Genomic DNA, 18,897 nt, shown 5'->3' with positions numbered 1-18,897 from the left:
ATCTACCAAAATTATAAATGCAACACTCTGCTGTTAGAAATTTATCCTACAAATATACTCGCATATACACAAAGATAAGAATGTGCACTGAAAAATTATAATATTAAACATCTGGAAACAACCAAAACTTCCATTAATATATGACACGCTAAACAAATTAATGCATTTTCAAAAGATGGAATACTCTGCAACCATTAAAAGAAACTACATACATCTATATACTCAAACATGGTACGTTGTCCAAGATATAATGATAAATGAATGAACTAAGTTGCAGAGAAATTCATATAGCACAATCCCATTTGTGTTTAATTTTTTAAAAAAGAAATGCATATGCATGGAAATTGCTAGCTGTGATTACATCTGGTTAACCAGTACCCTTAGCGCACTTAAAATTCTCTATTATTGGAATTATTTTATAATTTTTCACAAAAAAATACTACATAACAGTTAAGACTGACACTAACACTTTTGGTAACAATAATAGTAAGTGCCCAACAAATATTAGCTGCAATGTGCCAAGCACTTCGTACAAATTGCCATTTATTTAATCTTCACAACAAACCTGTAAACTAGGTAGTATTATTTGTATCACCATTTTAGAGATTTAGGAATCTAGGGGTCAAAAAAGCCTTTGCTGAAGGTCACACAACTAGTAGTGGTAGCACAAGGATTTAACTCAAGTTTCTTTGATTCCAAAGTTGATGCTTTTAACCACTGCACCAAAATGTCTCTTTGTAAACACACCTAGAAACCAAAAACCATAAATGAATATAGCAACTGGGAACATAGTGTTAGTAAAGAAAATATAATCAAAAAGCACAGGTTTAATTTATGGTTCTATCTTTTGATAGGAAAAAAAAACTTGGTATTTACATATGTATGTAATTGCCTCTGTGAAGCATTTTATTAGTCAATTCACTTTGGCCACATTTTCAATAATTTCTAGTTTGTTACAGTCTAACTTCTACATATAATATATAAATGTTAGTTTCTATGCTAATTCCAAATAATATAAACCCAAAACACATAAAGCAAACAGGAGACACAAATAATGTATTTCCCAAGGGGGAATTACAAGCACTAAACTTACACTACTTTAGTGTATGTTTTATTATTATTGACACCATTCCTACAATAAATTGTATGTTTTTGCATTTAGTTGCAGCACATTACATAGACTGCATTTTGCAACTACCTTCCAAAAGGAATTAAACATTAATGAACGTGCCAGATACGATTATGAGAAATAAGACATTCATAATCTGAATAATGCAAAAAAAAACATCTATTGCAACATATTACATTCTAGATCTCAGAAAGAATGTTTTATCTTTAAATTTTGCTGATTAACCTCAACTTTCTACAGAAACTCACTCCCTCTACTATCAACTGATTGGGCATATAGCAAATATGGATAAAAAATTTTAATTTGCTAACACTTTATTTTATTAAATTTTAAGATATCAATTACATATTCATTTGACTGGCAATATTAGCATTTTTAGAAAATAAAGTAATATGTAGCTCAGCAAATTTCTGTTTCATAAAAATCACACATAATACAAAACTGATTTCTATCTAATTCTTCATTTGTGTGTGCGCACACAATAATCAGAAGGTAAAAATTAAAATAAATGCTCTGTAAAAGTACTATGTCCAATTTTTTCTGTTGCCAAAAGTTTTTTAATATTATCTTTTCAATAAAACAAAATAGACATCTTAAAATAAAGGTATTTTAAAATAAAACTAAACGTAAATATTAAAAATTATATTCCTAATGCCAAAGAATATAGAAATATACTCTTAAATGGTCCTCACATATGTTCTAATAGATCTCAAAAATAAATATTTGCCATGTCACACTACACAATTCTATTACTTTCTAAAGTTTTTTCCCCTCATATTTTCTACTCTGACTCCACAGAGCAGTAGCAAGAAATAAGATCAAATAAAATATGTTTTGGTGACATTATCTGAAAAAGTACTAAAAACTGTTGCCCTGTTTAGAGACAAGTTAGTTATAGCCAGAAAGTAAACACTGTGGAATTATTTATGAAGAAATTATATTTAACATTGGTAAATTTCAAGACATTCCCACTTTAATGGAATGAATTCTTTGTAACTAAATCAGAGTTAGTGCTAGATGCAGCTTGCTTCAGTTACCTAAAATCAGAATAGCAGGCTCATTAAATATATATAAATCAGTGATGCAGAGGCACTGCACCATATTGATGGAGCCCTCATTAATTTTCAATGATATAGCCACTATCACATTTGTGTTCTAAAAAAAATTAAGTGACAACCATTTCTCTTCATCTCAAAATTGTTTTTTACATATTCTAACTTAGTAAATGAAAGGAAACCTAATACTCCAAAACATTTGAAATAAGTCCATTAAATTTTACATTTTCTTGTTTTTTTGGTAGGGAATACAGATATTTGTTTATACATGTATATAATAAAATATTTTTGATACTGATATACAATATCAAAAAATGAAATATGCAAAATAAAAATACTATAAACTAAGTTATCCTTACGAGGTCGAGGTGGTTGGTATAATCTTTCTAGAATATAACAAAATAAAGTCTAAATTATGGATTTTTCAGAGATATTGTGAAATCTTTTGCTCTCCAAAGAAACTAAATAATAACAGTAAAAAAGGAAATAAAATCTGCTTCTGATAAAAAAAAAGCTATCCTCCAAATCATTTCATCACATAAACAATACCAGACATTCACGCTTCCTAATTTGCATATGACTATACCTCAAAAAATAAATACTATGACATTGTTTATATACTATCAACCAAAGAAAAAGATACAGCAAAATACAGGATTGGTGGAAAAATCATTATTGGATGTTTAAAGTATTTTTTTTTAATTTTAAGCTAGCATCATAGAAACTAAAATATAAAGAGAAAATTGTTCTGAGCATATCAAATTGATTTTGATAATATTGCAGTATTTTCATTTTTTACATAAAATGGGTTTGACTTGCAATCTGCCTGCATTACATTAATAAAAATTTTATTTAGCAAATGTGATCAAAATTTAATTGAATAATTCTTAATTGGGATTTTCACAGAAATAAATAAATGAAGTTGGCCTGGCCAGGTGGGCAATACAACCATACAACCCTTCTTAGGCTTCAGGTTCCCCATCTGCTAAAAAAAGGGGGACAGGTGTAGAATAGCATCTAAAAAGATGATTGCTAAGCTCCTTCCAATTTTAAATTAACTGAGTCTGCCAACTTCCTATCAAGACTTTTAACAAAACAAATAGCACTTTGTAGCATGTACTTCTGCACAGGCTTCCATCCTCTGCCTGACAGCCAACTCAGACCATTCCACTTTCCTAAAGGGACTAATCTTTAAATCTCTCCTTTTCGGTGGCTGCTCGACAAAAATATTTATGCCTTTGGAAGCACCTAAACGTTTTTGTTTTCTTGATGTTAATCTTGCAAAAATTCATAAGTTTAGGATATATCCACCAAAATTATTTGCTTCCCCAAAGGCCCTTTTCCTATATCAGCAGGTTTAGATTTCAGGATTTCAGATTTCTGTTTAACAGTACTTTTTTAACAAATAGTTTGGTCAACAAATAGCATAAAGCCCACATTCACACCTTAATTACAAAGAATATTTTTATAACTTTAAACTTTCCTTTTCTTCCTTGTAATTTCCTTTTAATGACTCAAAAGAAGAGCTGAAACACTCTAAAACTAATAGAGGCAGTAACCACGTCTGCCACATTCACTGCTGTATACCCATCACAGTGTTCTCCAACTGCTTGAACACAAGACTCTCCAAATAGCTAATATAAAATACAAGGTCCCTCCCCCGCAAGATCTATGGAAGGGCCCAGAAATGTGTATTTTAAATAAGCACCCAAGATTCTTAGGATGAGGCAAGTTTGGGAATCAGTGGCCTGGAGAATTCATTGAGTTTAAGAAAACGACTGCAAATTTGTTTTTATTAGTAAACACCAACAACTAATAAATTACTGTTGAATCCTGTTTTCTTTGAAAATAGGCTTAACGCATTTGAAACTTGAAGAAAACCATTAAAATCTCTAGGTTAAATTTTCATTCATTTATTCTCATTCTATTTACTGTCTCAGGGACTAGATGCTAAGTAAACAGAAAGTAAATTGCCAAAAAGATTCCTGAAACTTAACCTAAAAACTGTTATGTTTTTGCACGTAGAATACTGAAAATAACTCTTTATAGTTAACTACAGAGTAAGTTTACTCTTAAATTTACTTGAATTCTTAAACTTACTTGAACTGTGACTCATCTAATTCTCACAGTAACCCTGTGAGGTATATGCTACTGGTAAACCTACTGTACAGATGAGAAAATAAAGGCTTAAAGAAAATGACTAATTTTCCCTTAATCACACAGCTAACAATAAGCAGCAAACCTAGGATTCAAACTCAGACAGACTATCGATATCTAACATATTTGTTAGATATCACATTTTATGCCTAGAGGAGAAAACCAGCAATGAGAAAACAAATTAATTCTGTCTTTGTTTATACTTATATCCCTAAAGGAAACTAATGTGCTACTGTTTCAGGTTCTTGCAGAATAAAACAAATTGCATTTTAACAAATAAGTTTGAACATCTAATAGATAGCTTCATATTATCTGTTTGAATCTCGGAACACAAATTTGATAATATAACTTCCAGGGAAAGAGATCCTAAAGGATGAAGCCAAAGTTCCTATGAAACTTTCTGATACTTGCAGGCAAAACCTCACAAAAAGTTTCCTCCAAGACAGAAAAAAAAAATATATATACATAAATAAAATAAACTAGTCAGCAGATAAAAAGTATCTTAAAAAAGGACTCCCAGTATAGAAGAAAAGAATTAGAGAAGAGCTGTATGGGGACAGGGCCATGTATACACATACAAAGAGAAACATTACAAATAACGTAATTACTAAATACTTAGTAACCATTGTTTTAAAGAACTATAACATTAACTTACACTCGATAAGAAAAGAAACTGAAATGAGTATATTAGTACACATTGCATCTTAAAGACTAAAGGGTACTAATAATACTTATTTTTGGTGAAACCGAAAAATATATATTATAGCCATAAAATAACCAATTCACAGTGAAGTATTCACATTCTGTAAATAGAGTAATCAGCACTCTCCTCATATTGGAAAAGAACAATTACAGCTAACAGAAATAACCAAAATTTTAATATCTTATGAAAAAGTTTTGTTAATGGTATAGGTCAAAGAAAGACTAAAGCTACTGACTACAAAGATTTTCTAATTAACCATTAACTAAATCACCAAATTTTAAGAGATTGAAGGGGGCTAAAAATTATCTATTCTAAGCAAATGAACAAATCAAAGTCAAATGGCTGGTCTAAAACTGGCCAGTCTATGACAAAACTAGAACCCAGATTTTCTAACTTGTGATTCTGTGTTCTTTCTACTTCTCAGTGGATTTGGATTATTAAAATACATGAGATACCAACTCTTATAAATGTAGGGAAAGCAAAAACCACCCCTTTCAGGAGAATGATCTTGAAATCTTCATTGCAATTCCCATTCAGAAGATATGAGATGTTAATTCTCTAGAGCTATTTTGCAGCATTGTATACTAATCAACTTCAGAATACTCACGCCATTAAAAAAAAAATAGAATGCTAGAAAAGTATTAGGGAAGAAGTTGAAGTGGTAAAAAAATAATCAGAAACTACAAAAGAAAAGAAATGTTAAAGGGGCACAAGCAATTGCCAATTTTGAGGTAAAGAAAATACACATGCACACACAGAACTGAGACTACAGGAAGTAAATGCCTCAATAATAATAAGGTCAGCTTTTCCTAACAAACATGATGGAGCTACTGATGCCAGACTAGCATTCCCACCAAGAGCAACCAAAACACAAACAAAATATATGAGACAATTGTTTACAGGCATTAGACAACAGGCAGCAAAAAGACTTTAATTCCACAGAGAAGGGAAACTCACAAGGTGAGCCCTACAATCACCTCAGCTTTCTATCTGGGGACAATTTCCATGACCATGGCCCAGCAAGCAACAGTTTAAGAATGGCACAGTGGCTGTGCTATGCTGAATAGGTAGAGATCAGAGTTCAGTGCAATTGATATGGTTGAAATTTGCAAGTCAGAGGGTCCAGAAGTCTCTGTGTGGAACCCCATAAGTCCTTGGCCAAGGAACAGCCTGCACATGTGCAGGGCAAAACCCATCAAGACTTAAAAGTGAGTGGCTGAGAGAGGAATAGAGGGAAGTTAAAGAGTGCTGGGTATACTTTGGAGTTCCCTCCTGCCAGAGTAGAGAAACAACATTAACACCTTATTAACACCTCAGACATCCAGCTGATACCAAAAAGGTCTCAATTAAGAGTAAGGGCCAGGGGCCAGCCCTGTGGCGTAGCGGTTAAGTGTGCACGCTCCGCTGCTGGTGGCCTGGGTTCGGATCCCGGGCACGAACCGACCCACGACTTGTCAGGCCATGCTGTGGCTGCATCCCACATCAAGTGGAGGAAGATAGGCACAGATGTTAGCCCAGGGCCAGTGTTCCTCAGCAAAAAGAGGAGGATTGGCATGGACGTTAGCTCAGGGCTGATCTTCCTCACAAAAAAAAAAAAAAAAAAGAGTAAGGGCCAAATCCTAGAATTAGACTTATTTTAGACTCACCCTAACAAAGCCTAAAATCAAGCCCCAACAAGTTTTGCACCAGATTAAAAGTTTGGAGGTTGAGTTGTACTAAAGTAAGGAAACACATCAGACTCTCCACAGATCCATCCTAGCAAAGATTAAAACCAAGCCTTCAAAGTTCAAAGTGATCAGCCGGTAACTGAATTACCTACAAGAATAAAAATAAAAAAAACAAAAATAAACCATTCTTCACAGAAAGATAACAAAATCGAAACTCTCTAAAATGTACCATCTACATTATCCAGTATACAACTGAAAAAAGTACTAAACACGGAAGAAAAAAAGAAAGAAAAATGTGACCTATAGTCAGAAAAAGGGCAGTCAATAGAAACCAACCCTGAAACAGTCAAGATCTTGGATCCAACAGACAGAAACTTTAAGATCAGCTATTACAGTCATGTGCAACATAATGATGTTTTGGTCAATGACTGACTGCATATACGACAGTGATCCCATAGGATTAGTACCATGTAGCTTAAGTGTGTAGAAGGCTATATACACACTTTTGTATAAGTACACTCTATGATGTTCGCACAAGGACAAAATTGCCTAATGACGCATTTCTCAGAACAAATCCCATAGTTAAGCAACACATGACTGTATAAATATTTTTAAAGAATTAACACAAAATATGTTCAAAGAATTAAAGGAAAATACACTCAAAGAACTCAAGGAAAATACAGTCTTAATGAGTAAACAGACAGGAAATCTAATCAGAGAAATGAAAACTAAAAAAAGAACAAGATGGGGTCAGCCCCCGTGGCCTAGTGGTTAAGTTCAGTGCACTCCGCTTTGGCGGTCCAGGTTTGGTTCCCAGGTGCAGACCTACACCACTCGTCTGCCAGTGGCCATGCTGTGGCAGTGGCTCACATACAAAAAGAGGAAGATTGGCAACAGATGTTAGCTCAGGGCGAATCTTCCTCAGCAAAAAACAAAAAAAAGAAGAACAAAACGAAAACTCTAGAACAAAAAGTACAATAATATGAAAAATCTACTGAATGGGCTTAATAAAAGATTGGAAATGGAAGATGGTGAGTCAGTGAACTTGAAGATAGATCAATAGAAAGTATCTAATCTGAAGAACACAGAAAAAAAAGACTGAAGAAAAATGAATAGTACTTCAGGGACTTATAGAACAATATCCAAGAGTCTAATATACATATAACTGGAGTTCCAAAATGAGAAGAGTAAAACTAGTGCAGAAAGAATCACTGAAACTTTCCAAATAGGGTGAAAAACATTGATCCAAGCTCATTACAGATCCAAGCTCAGCAAACCTCAACTAGGATGAATATACAAAGAAAACCACACCTGGATGTATCATACTCAAACTGTTAAACCAAAGACGAAGAGAAAATCTTGAAAGCAGCCCCAAAAGATTTTTATATAAAGGGGACCAAAGATATAAGTAACAATTAACTTCTCACCAAAATCAATGGAGATCAGAAAACAATGAAATGATATCTTTCAAGTGGTGAAACGCCAACCCATAATTTCATATTCAGCAAAAATATCCTTCAAACAGTGAGGTGAAATAAAAACACTTTCAGATAAACAAAATCAGGGAGAATTCTTCACCAGCAGACATGCACTACAAGAAATGCTAAAGAGTGTTCTTCAGGCAGAAGAAAATCAACACAATTGTAAAATCAGATCGAAAGGAAGGAAGAAGGACACCAAAGATAGTAAATAAGTAAGTGAATAGAAAAGACTGCATTTCACCACTTTACACCCAATAGGATGCCTATAATCAAAAAGACAGATAATAACAAGTGTTAGCAAAAGATATCGAGAAACTGGAACCTTCATGCATTGCTGATGGGAATGTAAAATGGTGCAGCCACTTTGGAAAACAGTCTTACTGTTCCTCAAATGGTTCCCCAAACGGTTAAACATAGAGTTATCATATGATCCAACAATTATACTCCCAAGCACATATCCAAAAGAAACAAAATTATTTGTCCAGGGCGCTGGCCCCACCGCTTGGCGGTTAAGTGCGAGAGCTCCACTACTGGCGGCCCGGGGTTTGGATCCCGGGCACGCACCGACACACCAATTGTCCAGCAATGCTGAGGTGGTGTCCCACATACAGCAGCAACTAGAAGGATGTGCAACTATGACATACAACTATCTACTGGGGCCTTGGGAAGAAAAAGGGAAAAAAAAAAGGAGGAGGAGTGGCAATAGATGTTAGCTTAGGGCTGGTCTTCCTCAGCAAAAAGAGGAGGATTGGCATGGATGTTAGCTCAGGGCTGATCTTCCTCACTAAAAAAAAAAAAAAAAAAATCATTTGTCCATACAAAAACTTGTAAATGAACGTTCATAGCAGCATTATTCATAATAGCCAAAAAGTGGAAACCACCTAAATGTCCATCAAGTAATGAATGGATAAATAAAATGTGGTATATCCATACAATGGAATAATATTCAGTAAGAAAAAGAAATGAAGTCCTGATACATGCTACAACATGGATAATACTTGAAAACATTACGCTAAGTAAAAGGCAATCACAGAGGATCATATATTATATGATTCTATTTATATGAAATGTCGAGAATAGGCAATCTAGAGAGACAGAAAGTAGATTACTGGTTGCCTAAGGCAATGAGGGGTAGGGGGGAGGGTGATGGCTAAGTGGTGAGCGGTTTCTTTGTGGAGTAACAAAAATGTTCTAAAATTGATTGTGGTGATGGACGCATATTTCTGAGAATATACTGAAAGCCACTAAACTCTACACTTTAAACTTTATTTATTTTCCCCCCCAAAGCCCCAGTAGACAGTTGTATGTCATAGCTGCACATCCTTCTAGTTGCTGTATGTGGGACTCGGCCTCAGCACGGCTGGAGAAGCGGTGCGTCGGTGCGCGCCCGGGATCCGAACCCAGGCCGCCAGCAGCGGAGCGCGCGCACTTAACCGCTAAGCCACCGGGCCGGCCCTCTACACTTTAAATGAGTGAATTTTATGGTACGTGAATTATATCTCAATAAAGGTATTTTCAAAAAAGACTATTTTCTACATTTCCTTAAAGACAACTGACTGTTTAAGGCAAAAATAAAAATATTGAATCATATATAGAAATAAAAGACATCATTAGCATAAAGGATGAGAGGAGTGAGTAAATGGAATTATATTGTTTACATTTGTGAGGTATTGAAATGGGAAGCGAAAAATGGAGAGTGTGCTAATGTTGACTCTAAATAGACTTTGATAAAGATGCACCTTGTTATACCTAGAGAAACCACTAAAAAAATAATATAATAACAATAAAGAGCTGATGCTAACAAGCCAATACTTTAAAACATCCAATTAGTCCAAAATAAGGCAGGAAAGGAAGAACAAATAACAAAAGGGACAAATGGAAAACAAAGAGACTTAAGCACAATGATATTAATAACTACATTTAAAATACAAAGGGGGCCGGCCCCATGGCTTAGCAGTTAAGTGCGAGCACTCCCGCTACTGGCGGCCCAAGTTCGGATCAGGGGTGCGCACCAACGCACCGCTTCTCCGGCCATGCTGAGGCCAGGGCCCACATACAGCAACTGGAAGGATGTGCAGCTATGACATACAGCTATCTACTGGGGCTTTGGGGCAAAAAAAAAAGGAGGAGGATTGGCAATAGATGTTAGCTCAGAGCCGGTCTTCCTCAGCAAAAAGAGGAAGATTAGCACGGATGTTAGCTCAGGGCTGATCTTCCTCACAAAAAATAAAATAAAATAAAATACAAAGGGACTAACACACCAATTAAAAAACAGATTGTTGGACCAGAAAAAAAAGCAAGACCCAACTATTTACCGTCTGCAAGCTATAAGACACACATCAGCTGCAAGCAAAAGGATGGAAAAAGATATACCATCAAACAGCAAGCATAAGAAAGCTGACATAACTATATTAATGTCAGACAAAAACTTCAGGACAAAAAGTATTACAAGAGACAAAAAGGAACATTTCATAATGGCAAAAGAAGAAATTCATCAGGAAGGCAGAGCAATTCCAAATATCTATGTACCTAATAGGAGAGCTTCAAAATACATGAAGCATGACAGAACCAAAAGCAGAAATTGACAAATCCACAATCTAGTTGGAGCAATTGATAAATCAGTAAGGATATAGATCTGAGTAACACTGTCAATCAAGTTGACTACTTGTCATTTGTAGTACACTACACCCAACAGCCACAGAATACACATTCTTTTTTTTTTTAATTTTATTTATTTATTTTTTTCCCCCAACTATCTTTTGCACAGTAGATAGTTGTATGTCATAGGTGCACATCCTTCTAGTTGCTGTATGTGGGACGCGGCCTCGCTGCGGTGCGTCAGTGCGCGCCCGGGATCCGAACCCAGGCCGCAAGCAGCAAAACGCGCGCACTTAACCACTAAGCCACGGGGCCGGCCCTACACAGTCTTTTCAAAGGTACATTGATTGCTCACCAAGATACACCATATGCTGGACCATAAATAAGGTTTCAGAAAATTTCAAGATTGAAATTTAACAGAATATGTTCTCTTGCCATAGACAATAAAATTAGAAATTAACAGTATATCTAGGGGCCGGCCCCGTGGCTTAGCGGTTAAGCTCGTGTGCTACTGGCGGCCCGAGTTCGGATCCCGGGCGCACACTGACGCACCGCTTCTCTGGCCATGCTGAGGCCACGTCCCACACACAGCAACTAGAAGGATGTGCAGCTATGACATACAACTATCTACTGGGGCTTTGGGGGGAAAAAAATAAATAAATAAAATCTTAAAAAAAAAAAACCAGTATATCTAGAAAGTTCCTTTTTTCTAATTCTTCTACCCAAAAAGAGTGCCTTTTCCTAATTTTTCTGCCCAGAGGAAGTGTTGTTTCCTAATTTGCACAAAAGTACTGTACAAGCCCAGCATATTAGTTAAAACATTATTAATACCACTTATGAATTATTCTTTCCAACAATAAACTGAACCTTAATCTGATAAAGCTTCTACATATAACTAATAATTTAGAGAGAAAACAGAAGAACATTTTTAACAATACCACAGAGATACAATCAGCAAAATTCAGACTGGTAACTCTTCAGGATAAACTACCCAGTAATATCAGTAAATAAGAGAGACAGAGAATGAGGGATAGAGAAAAAAGGAAAAAAGAGTTAGAGAGAGAAAAATCTTAAGTAAATATGGCAAAATATTGACTTTTATATATCAGGACATGTTTTTGCTTATTCTACTACTTTGTGTCTTATGTATGTTTAAAATGAAAAAAGTAGATTTAGTAAAATCAAATACACATAAAGTTTCCAGAGACAAGTTTCGCCAAGAATGGATGAGACAGAAAGTAAATTATTAAAGATTGTAGTGAAATGATAATTAGATAGGGGCCAGCCTGGTGGCGCAGCAGTTAAGTGCGAGCGCTCCACTTCTGCGGCCCGGGGTTCTCAGGTTCGGATCCCGGGTGCGCACCAACACACTGCTTGTCAAGCCATGCTGTGGCGGCGTCCCATATAAAGTAGAGGAAGATGGGCACAGATGTTAGCCCAGGGCCAGTCTTCCTCAGCAAAAAGAGGAGGATTGGCATGGGATGTTAGCTCAGGGCTGATCTTCCTCACACACACAAAAAAGAACTAGATATAACTGACGCTATCTAATTCAATACGCCTTCAGAATTCTATGAAAGGCCCATTTCTTAAAATAGGTGGCCTTGATAAACACAGAAAAAAATTATCCTGCTCTGTAATGAAGACAAAGTTCATATCTGAATTGAAAAAAAATGGAATCCAATCTTCTTTGATGTGTATGCAATGAATTCATTTAGGTGTCTGCTGAACAGAACTGATACATAAGGGAATATGCTTCTTCAAATTCCAGCAGTTAAGAGAAAAAAGTACTTTCATAATGTTTCACCTCTTTTCTCCTTTCTGCTCCTGTATTTTCTCCCATAAACAGTACTTCTAATTAATTTTTCCCTAATCCTATACTTCCTATCTTTTGTGAAGCACTACTCCTACTCACTCTAGGCAAAAAAGGCATTTCTTGCTTTTGCTACTTGAGGACATCAGCAAAAAATAAAGTAAGTAAAATTGTGGGTAGCCAGCATCAAGATGGCCCAGTGACCTCTGCCTCATGGTAGTCACACTCGTGTGTGTAAATACCCTCCCAGAGTGTAACAGAGTTGTTCAAGGTTAACAAATAAAATATAGCAGAAGTGACAGTAATGTCACTTTCATGGTCACATTATTATTAAAGGCTCTTTGGCTTCTGTTCTCTCTCTCATCACTAACTCTGGGAAAAGTCACGTCATCAGCAGTCCTATGGAGGATCCACTGGGAGGAACTGAAGCCTCTTGCCAAGAGCCACACAAATGACCTTGGAAACAGATACTCCAATTCCAGACAATGGCTCCAGCAAACCTCCTGAGAGACCCTGAGCCAGAATCACTCAGCTAAGCCACTCTCAGATTCCTGACCCTCAGAAACTGTGTAAGATGTTTGCTGTTTTAAGCTGTGAAGTTTTGGGATAATTCATTACACAGCAACAGATAACTAGTACAAACAGTAATGCTAAATAATATCTGCTCCTCTTAGACTAACAAGTATATTATAAAAATGCCCAAGTTCAATCCCATGAAATGCATGCTGTACAAACTCAACACACTATCAAATCAGAAGTATTTCATACCAAAATCCATATTTTATTACCTATTAGATAGCAAGATTAAAAAAGTAATAATGTCCAATATCAGCAAAGATGTGTGGCAATAAGAATTCCCATACATAATTGTTGGAGGCATAATCAATATAATCTTTTTTGAGAACAATTGGGCAATATCTATCAAAATTTAAAAGTCACATACAATTCCACTCCTAGGCATTTACCCTGTGGTTTGCCTGTTATATCTTATGATATACCTGCATAAGTGCTGAGAGAGAGAGAGAGAGAAAGAGAGCGAGAGCGAGAAAGAGAGAAAGGGAGAGAGGTAGGGAGAGAGACAGGTAGACAGATGTTTAGTGAAAAACTGGAAGTCTAAATATTCATCAAAAAAATTTTGGTCAAACCAATTATAGTATAATTGAATAGTGGATTACCCTCCAACTGTTAAAAATAAAAAGGAAGAGGGGCTGGCCTGGTGGCATAGTGGTTAAGTTCGCACATTCCACTTCGGTGCCCGTGGGTTCACGGGTTCAGATCCCGGGCTCGGACCTATCCACCACTTATCAAGCCATGCTGTGGCAGGCGTCCCACATGTAGAGAGGAGGGGGATGGGTACAGATGTTAGCCTAGGGCTGATCTTCCTCAGCAAAAAGAGGAGGATGGGGGGCAACAGATGTTAGCTCGGGGCTAATCGTCTTCACAAAAAAATAAATAAATAAAAATAAAGAGGAAGACATAGGGGCCAGCCCCGTGGCGTAGCAATTAAGTGCACGCACTCCGCTGCTGGCAGCCCGGGGTTCAGATCCTGGGCACGCACTGATGCACCACTTCTCAGGTCATGCTGTGGCGAAGTCCCACATAAAGTGGATGAAGATCAGCACGGATGTTAGCTCAGGGCCAGTCTTCCTCAGCAAAAAGAGGAGGACTGGCATGGATGTTAGCTCAGGGCTGATCTTCCTCACACACACACACACACACACACACACAAAAGAGGAAGACACATACACAGTGATTTAGAAAAGATATCCAAGATACACATAATGAAAGAAGTAAGGATATATATATATATAATCCCATTTCCATGACAGAACATGATAACGAGTTCATATCAAGAAAATTACCATACGGTCATTATAATTAAAGCTATATTTTCACATTTTATAGTCTCCTGAATTCACTTAAAGACAACCATTATTGTGCAAGTCTGTCATAGTAGGCCAAATAAATCCTGTCTTAATTTCACTTTTGTTTAGCACCCATACCATCCACAAATAATAATATGATAGCCAATATACCTTGAACAAATACTATGTGACAGAAACTCTACTAAACAGCTCCAAATATTTTACAATTATTTAATCCTCAAACACTGTAATATACGTAGCACTAGTATCTCTATTGTACAGATAAGAAAAACGAGGCACAAGGAGTTAGTAATTTGCCCAAAACCACAGAGCCTAAAAGTGTAAAGAATTCAAAATCAGAAATTTGTTCTCTCAGCCAATACCCTATAGTCCTTTATCCATTTTCTTCATATTTCAAGCCAAAAAGGGACTATAAAACATCTATATCTGACAGGCAGGCAAATAAACCAAAATAAATACAACACCAGAAGGATTTAAACAATTCTTAACTCTTATGAGAAAACAAAAAGGACTGAGGACACAACAAAAGCAATTTCTTTCTTTCTTTTTTTTTTTTTGGTGAGGAAGATCAGCCTTGACCTAACATTCGTGCTAATCCTCCTCTTTTTGCTGAGGAAGACCTGCCCTGAGCTAACATCTATTGCCAATGCTCCTCCTTTTTTCTTTTTCCCCTTTTTCTCTCCAAAGGCCCAGTAGATAGCTGTATGTCATAGTTGCACATCCTTCTAGTTGCTGTATGTGGGACGTGGCCTCAGCACGGCCGACAAGTGGTGCGTCGGTGCGCGCCCGGGGTTCCGAACCCGGGCCGCCAGAACCCGGGCCGCCAGTAGCGGAGCGCGAGCAGTTAACCGCTAAGCCACCGGTCCGGCCCCAGCAATTTCTGTTTAAAAATAAATATTTTATAATTGTCTAATAAAAATGTCATTTATTCCACTGAAATCACAATCTTCCCTTACTGGCTAATTTCTACTAGGCAGGAATTTCTTCCAGTAAATTACATTTAGTATTCTTCCAAAAAAGCAAATTTCCTTTCCTTGAGCACCAACTGTAACAAACCTGATACAGGAAACTGAAAAGAAACTGTACAAAATATCTGTAAAAACCTAACAGTCTACATACAATGTTTGCCTCACTTCCCTTTTCCATGCATTCTCCTTGATTACTTTTACCTTATTTCTAATCTTAAACCATTCGATCACAGCTCTACTGTATGTCCTTTACTGGGTAAAGCAAAGAAAAATAAAGACTAATATGAAAAAGGGACCAATTAAGTTAATTTATCCCATTATAATCATTGTAACTACAACTAATACGATTTATGCTTACCCAAAGACCTTGTCTACCACACTGTAGACCATCCACCACTTTTTATCTATCAGAAATCCCAGAGAAACTACAGGAATATAATATATGCTCACCATAATATAGCACCTTACATCCCAAAGTGCTTTATACAACCACCCTCACTGAACCACATGTGACCATAAAAATGTGGTAAGGAAAACTGACCAATTCCTGCACTTATTCTTAAAAATACACAAACTCAACCGCCCTCCTTCCCCCTCTCCCCCCGCCCCCCAAAAAATGGGCGTTCTACAGTCAGAAATCCTGTGTTCCAATTCTAGCAAGGCCCACTTGATAAGGGACCTTGAGCAGTCTCGGTTTCCTTCCCCGTGAAATGGGAATGATACTAGGACCTACTTCCTGGCCCTGCTGTGGGAATGAAGTGACATAATTCACGATAAAGCGCTTAGAACAGTGCCTGGCACATAACGTGCACTCAATAAATGCCAGTCGTTATTACATCTCCAAAATTAACTGCCTAGAGTCTGGATTTTCTCCCTTTTAGGGATGAGAATCTAACCAAACTCCATCAGGACAAACTGGCAAATGGATGGGGTTTTCAAATTAACTCATCCAATAAATAGCAGCAGTATATACTCAACAGTAATTTGTTTTCAGAGCACTTTCATTCTTTTCAATAAAAACATTTCGCGTGAAATTAAACACTCCGACGCCCCACGCTTTTAACCGGCGATACGTCTGGACCCAGCTGACCAGGCAGCATGGAAACACAGCCGAGGTTTTCACGGGCTACGCGGGGGAGCCTGACAAACTGCTGGGGACCGCAGTCCCAAGCAGGCCGGAGCGGCTCAGGGCCAGGGGCCACCGTGCGTCCACAGAAACAGCGTTGCCTTGTCCCCTTTTTCTCCCCGGCGTCGAGACTAACGACGCCCTTTCCCCCGAGCCGAGGCCCAGCGTCTGCCGGCTCTCTCCGCCCACCCTGCGGGTCTCCCCCAGGGAACCCACTGTCCCCCGACTCACAGAGTGTGTCCGCACACGTTCACCATCAGCTTCAAGGAGGGGTTCCGGTACTTGGTGGTCTTACAGCGGGGGCAGCCCTGGTCGTCCATGGCGCCTTCTCTCCTCTGGACTCTCTGACGCCTGCTGCAGCCGCAGCCGCAGCCTCCTCCAAACCCCCTCAGACCCGACGCCAAGCAACTTCCTACCAACAGGCTTTCGGCTGGGACGGTCCCTTTGCAAATGAGCACCGGCCGGGGGAGAGGCGCCGCAGCACAAACGTTCCGGCAGCGAGTTTTCCGGTCCGGCCGGTCTTAGCTTCTGTATGCCAGCACAATAACTTGGATTTCGGCGGAGGGATTTTAAAAAGGCAAACTGTACACAAAGCCTCAACTCTATGCTCCTAGCTGTATTTTTCAAGGAACTGTGTCACAATTAGGAACACAGTAGATTCCATCTTGTTCTGTCTGGAAACATTCCCGTGATTTCAAAGATTTATGCCCCGGGTACATACTCGATAATTCAGACTAGTATTTTATTTTGAACAATTTGATAGCCTGTGCTTTATACTTCTCCTTTATACTTGCACAGTCATGCAAGCACAGAAAATACTAGGCATTCGCAGATATAAAGTTTGGAATAGTTATCTAGAACGAGAGTCTCTGCAACCAACCTTAAATATTACAGATTCTCACTAAATGTCAGGATATTTCTATAAATATCTGGCATCTGCTCTGCAGAGAGCTGCTTTCTTCAAGACTGTCAAGTGTGCTTCATAGTGTCACCTGGCCCTAATACCTCTTACCACCTCCCGTCAAAGACAATATTTATTTCCCCAAATACTGGGGGCGGGGGGGGGGGGGCGGCAGATCACACAAGAATATACACTTTATTTCAGCAATTCTAAGATCTGAGAGCCTGAATCTCTTTGGAAGTTGTAAGCCACGTTCACTGCATTTATCAAGGCTGCAAAGTGAAGTCTGTAAACAGCTGTATTAGATAATAAACCCCTCCCACTGTGAGGGAAACGTCTTATTCATCTCCATAAACAGAATTTGTTGATACTTATTGAATAAGTAAATGAAGAATGAATGAATGACCATAGTGGTGTAACGTGAACATTTTTTATGGCAAGTATTATCTTGTAATCTAACCTAAACTCCATCAGGAGAAGTGGGCATGCAGACAAAGTTTTTCTAATTAACCCATCCAATGAATACCAGCTATATACACTCATAGTAATTTTAACTTTTCGTAGCACTTTTGTTCTTTTCAATAAAAACATAGAAAAGAACATTCCAGCTCCTGACTTTTTTAAACAGTGAACCCAGTAGTTAACCCACAGTATGGAAATACAGTTGGGATTTCCATGGGTTTCACAGGGGAAGCCTGACAAACACCTGGATACCACATCTGGGAACCAGCAGACCAAAGCAGGCCAGAGCAGTGCAGGACCTTATATTAGTATGTAGACATCTGGGAGTCACCTAATAAATAATTCATGTCATCTGCTTGATCATATTATTGTTCATTAGAGGAGCTAACCAAATGTAAATTTACTAAAATAGGCAACACCAAATGCTGTGCTGACCTGGAGGCCTACGATGCTGCTGTTGTCTTATTGAAAGAGACCACATCCAAAGCAGTTACATGACTCAGAGGGAAGCTCTCTAAGAATAAAGGCAACTTTTAGCATCTTTATATTTTAACAGAACAAGAAACTTCTGGCGAAAGAGTGAATATGGTCAGTGAGCAAATAAAATTTTTAGCCAATACTACATTTAGAAGTCATCCATTAAATTGGCATTATCATTTATTACCACCAGGACTCTTTTAATCAGGTCTTTGAACAGGAGATCCCAAGCACTTTGTGAAGTGAATTGCTTTTCCTTTCTCCCAAACCTTGAGATCAAGGCAAAGAAAGCACTGAAGATTGTGGAAGGAAACATTGCTACCAGCTTTATCCTTTTCTCAGGTTGGAAACTACTCTCAGAGAAGCATGATAGCAACAGCTGACTTGGAACTCTATCAGATAAGCATTGATAGAGCTAGAGGCAGCAGAAAGTAGTGCTTATACATTTGGCCCCTGGCACCAAGAGAGCTGGATTCA

General features: G+C 37.7%; 1 protein-coding gene across 2 annotated transcripts in view; it reads right to left on the bottom strand.

Annotated features, from left to right (window-relative positions):
• Positions 1 to 16,989, bottom strand: part of MNAT1 (MNAT1 component of CDK activating kinase) — a 175,769-nt gene extending 158,780 nt beyond the window's left edge. The window contains exon 1 of one of the 2 annotated variants that reach the window (XM_058567060.1): positions 16,812 to 16,989. In XM_058567060.1, the coding sequence (XP_058423043.1) occupies positions 16,812 to 16,900 (89 nt within the window). In that variant the 5' untranslated portion in view covers positions 16,901 to 16,989. The remainder of the gene's footprint in view (positions 1 to 16,811) is intronic. The other variant, XM_058567061.1, reaches the window with a different exon arrangement.
• Positions 16,990 to 18,897: the final 1,908 nt, after the last annotated feature.

The sequence above is a fragment of the Diceros bicornis genome, chromosome 24 (genome assembly GCF_020826845.1).
Source record: "Diceros bicornis minor isolate mBicDic1 chromosome 24, mDicBic1.mat.cur, whole genome shotgun sequence".
Taxonomy (NCBI): domain Eukaryota; kingdom Metazoa; phylum Chordata; class Mammalia; order Perissodactyla; family Rhinocerotidae; genus Diceros; species Diceros bicornis.
This window is presented reverse-complemented; position numbering and strand designations above follow the sequence as displayed.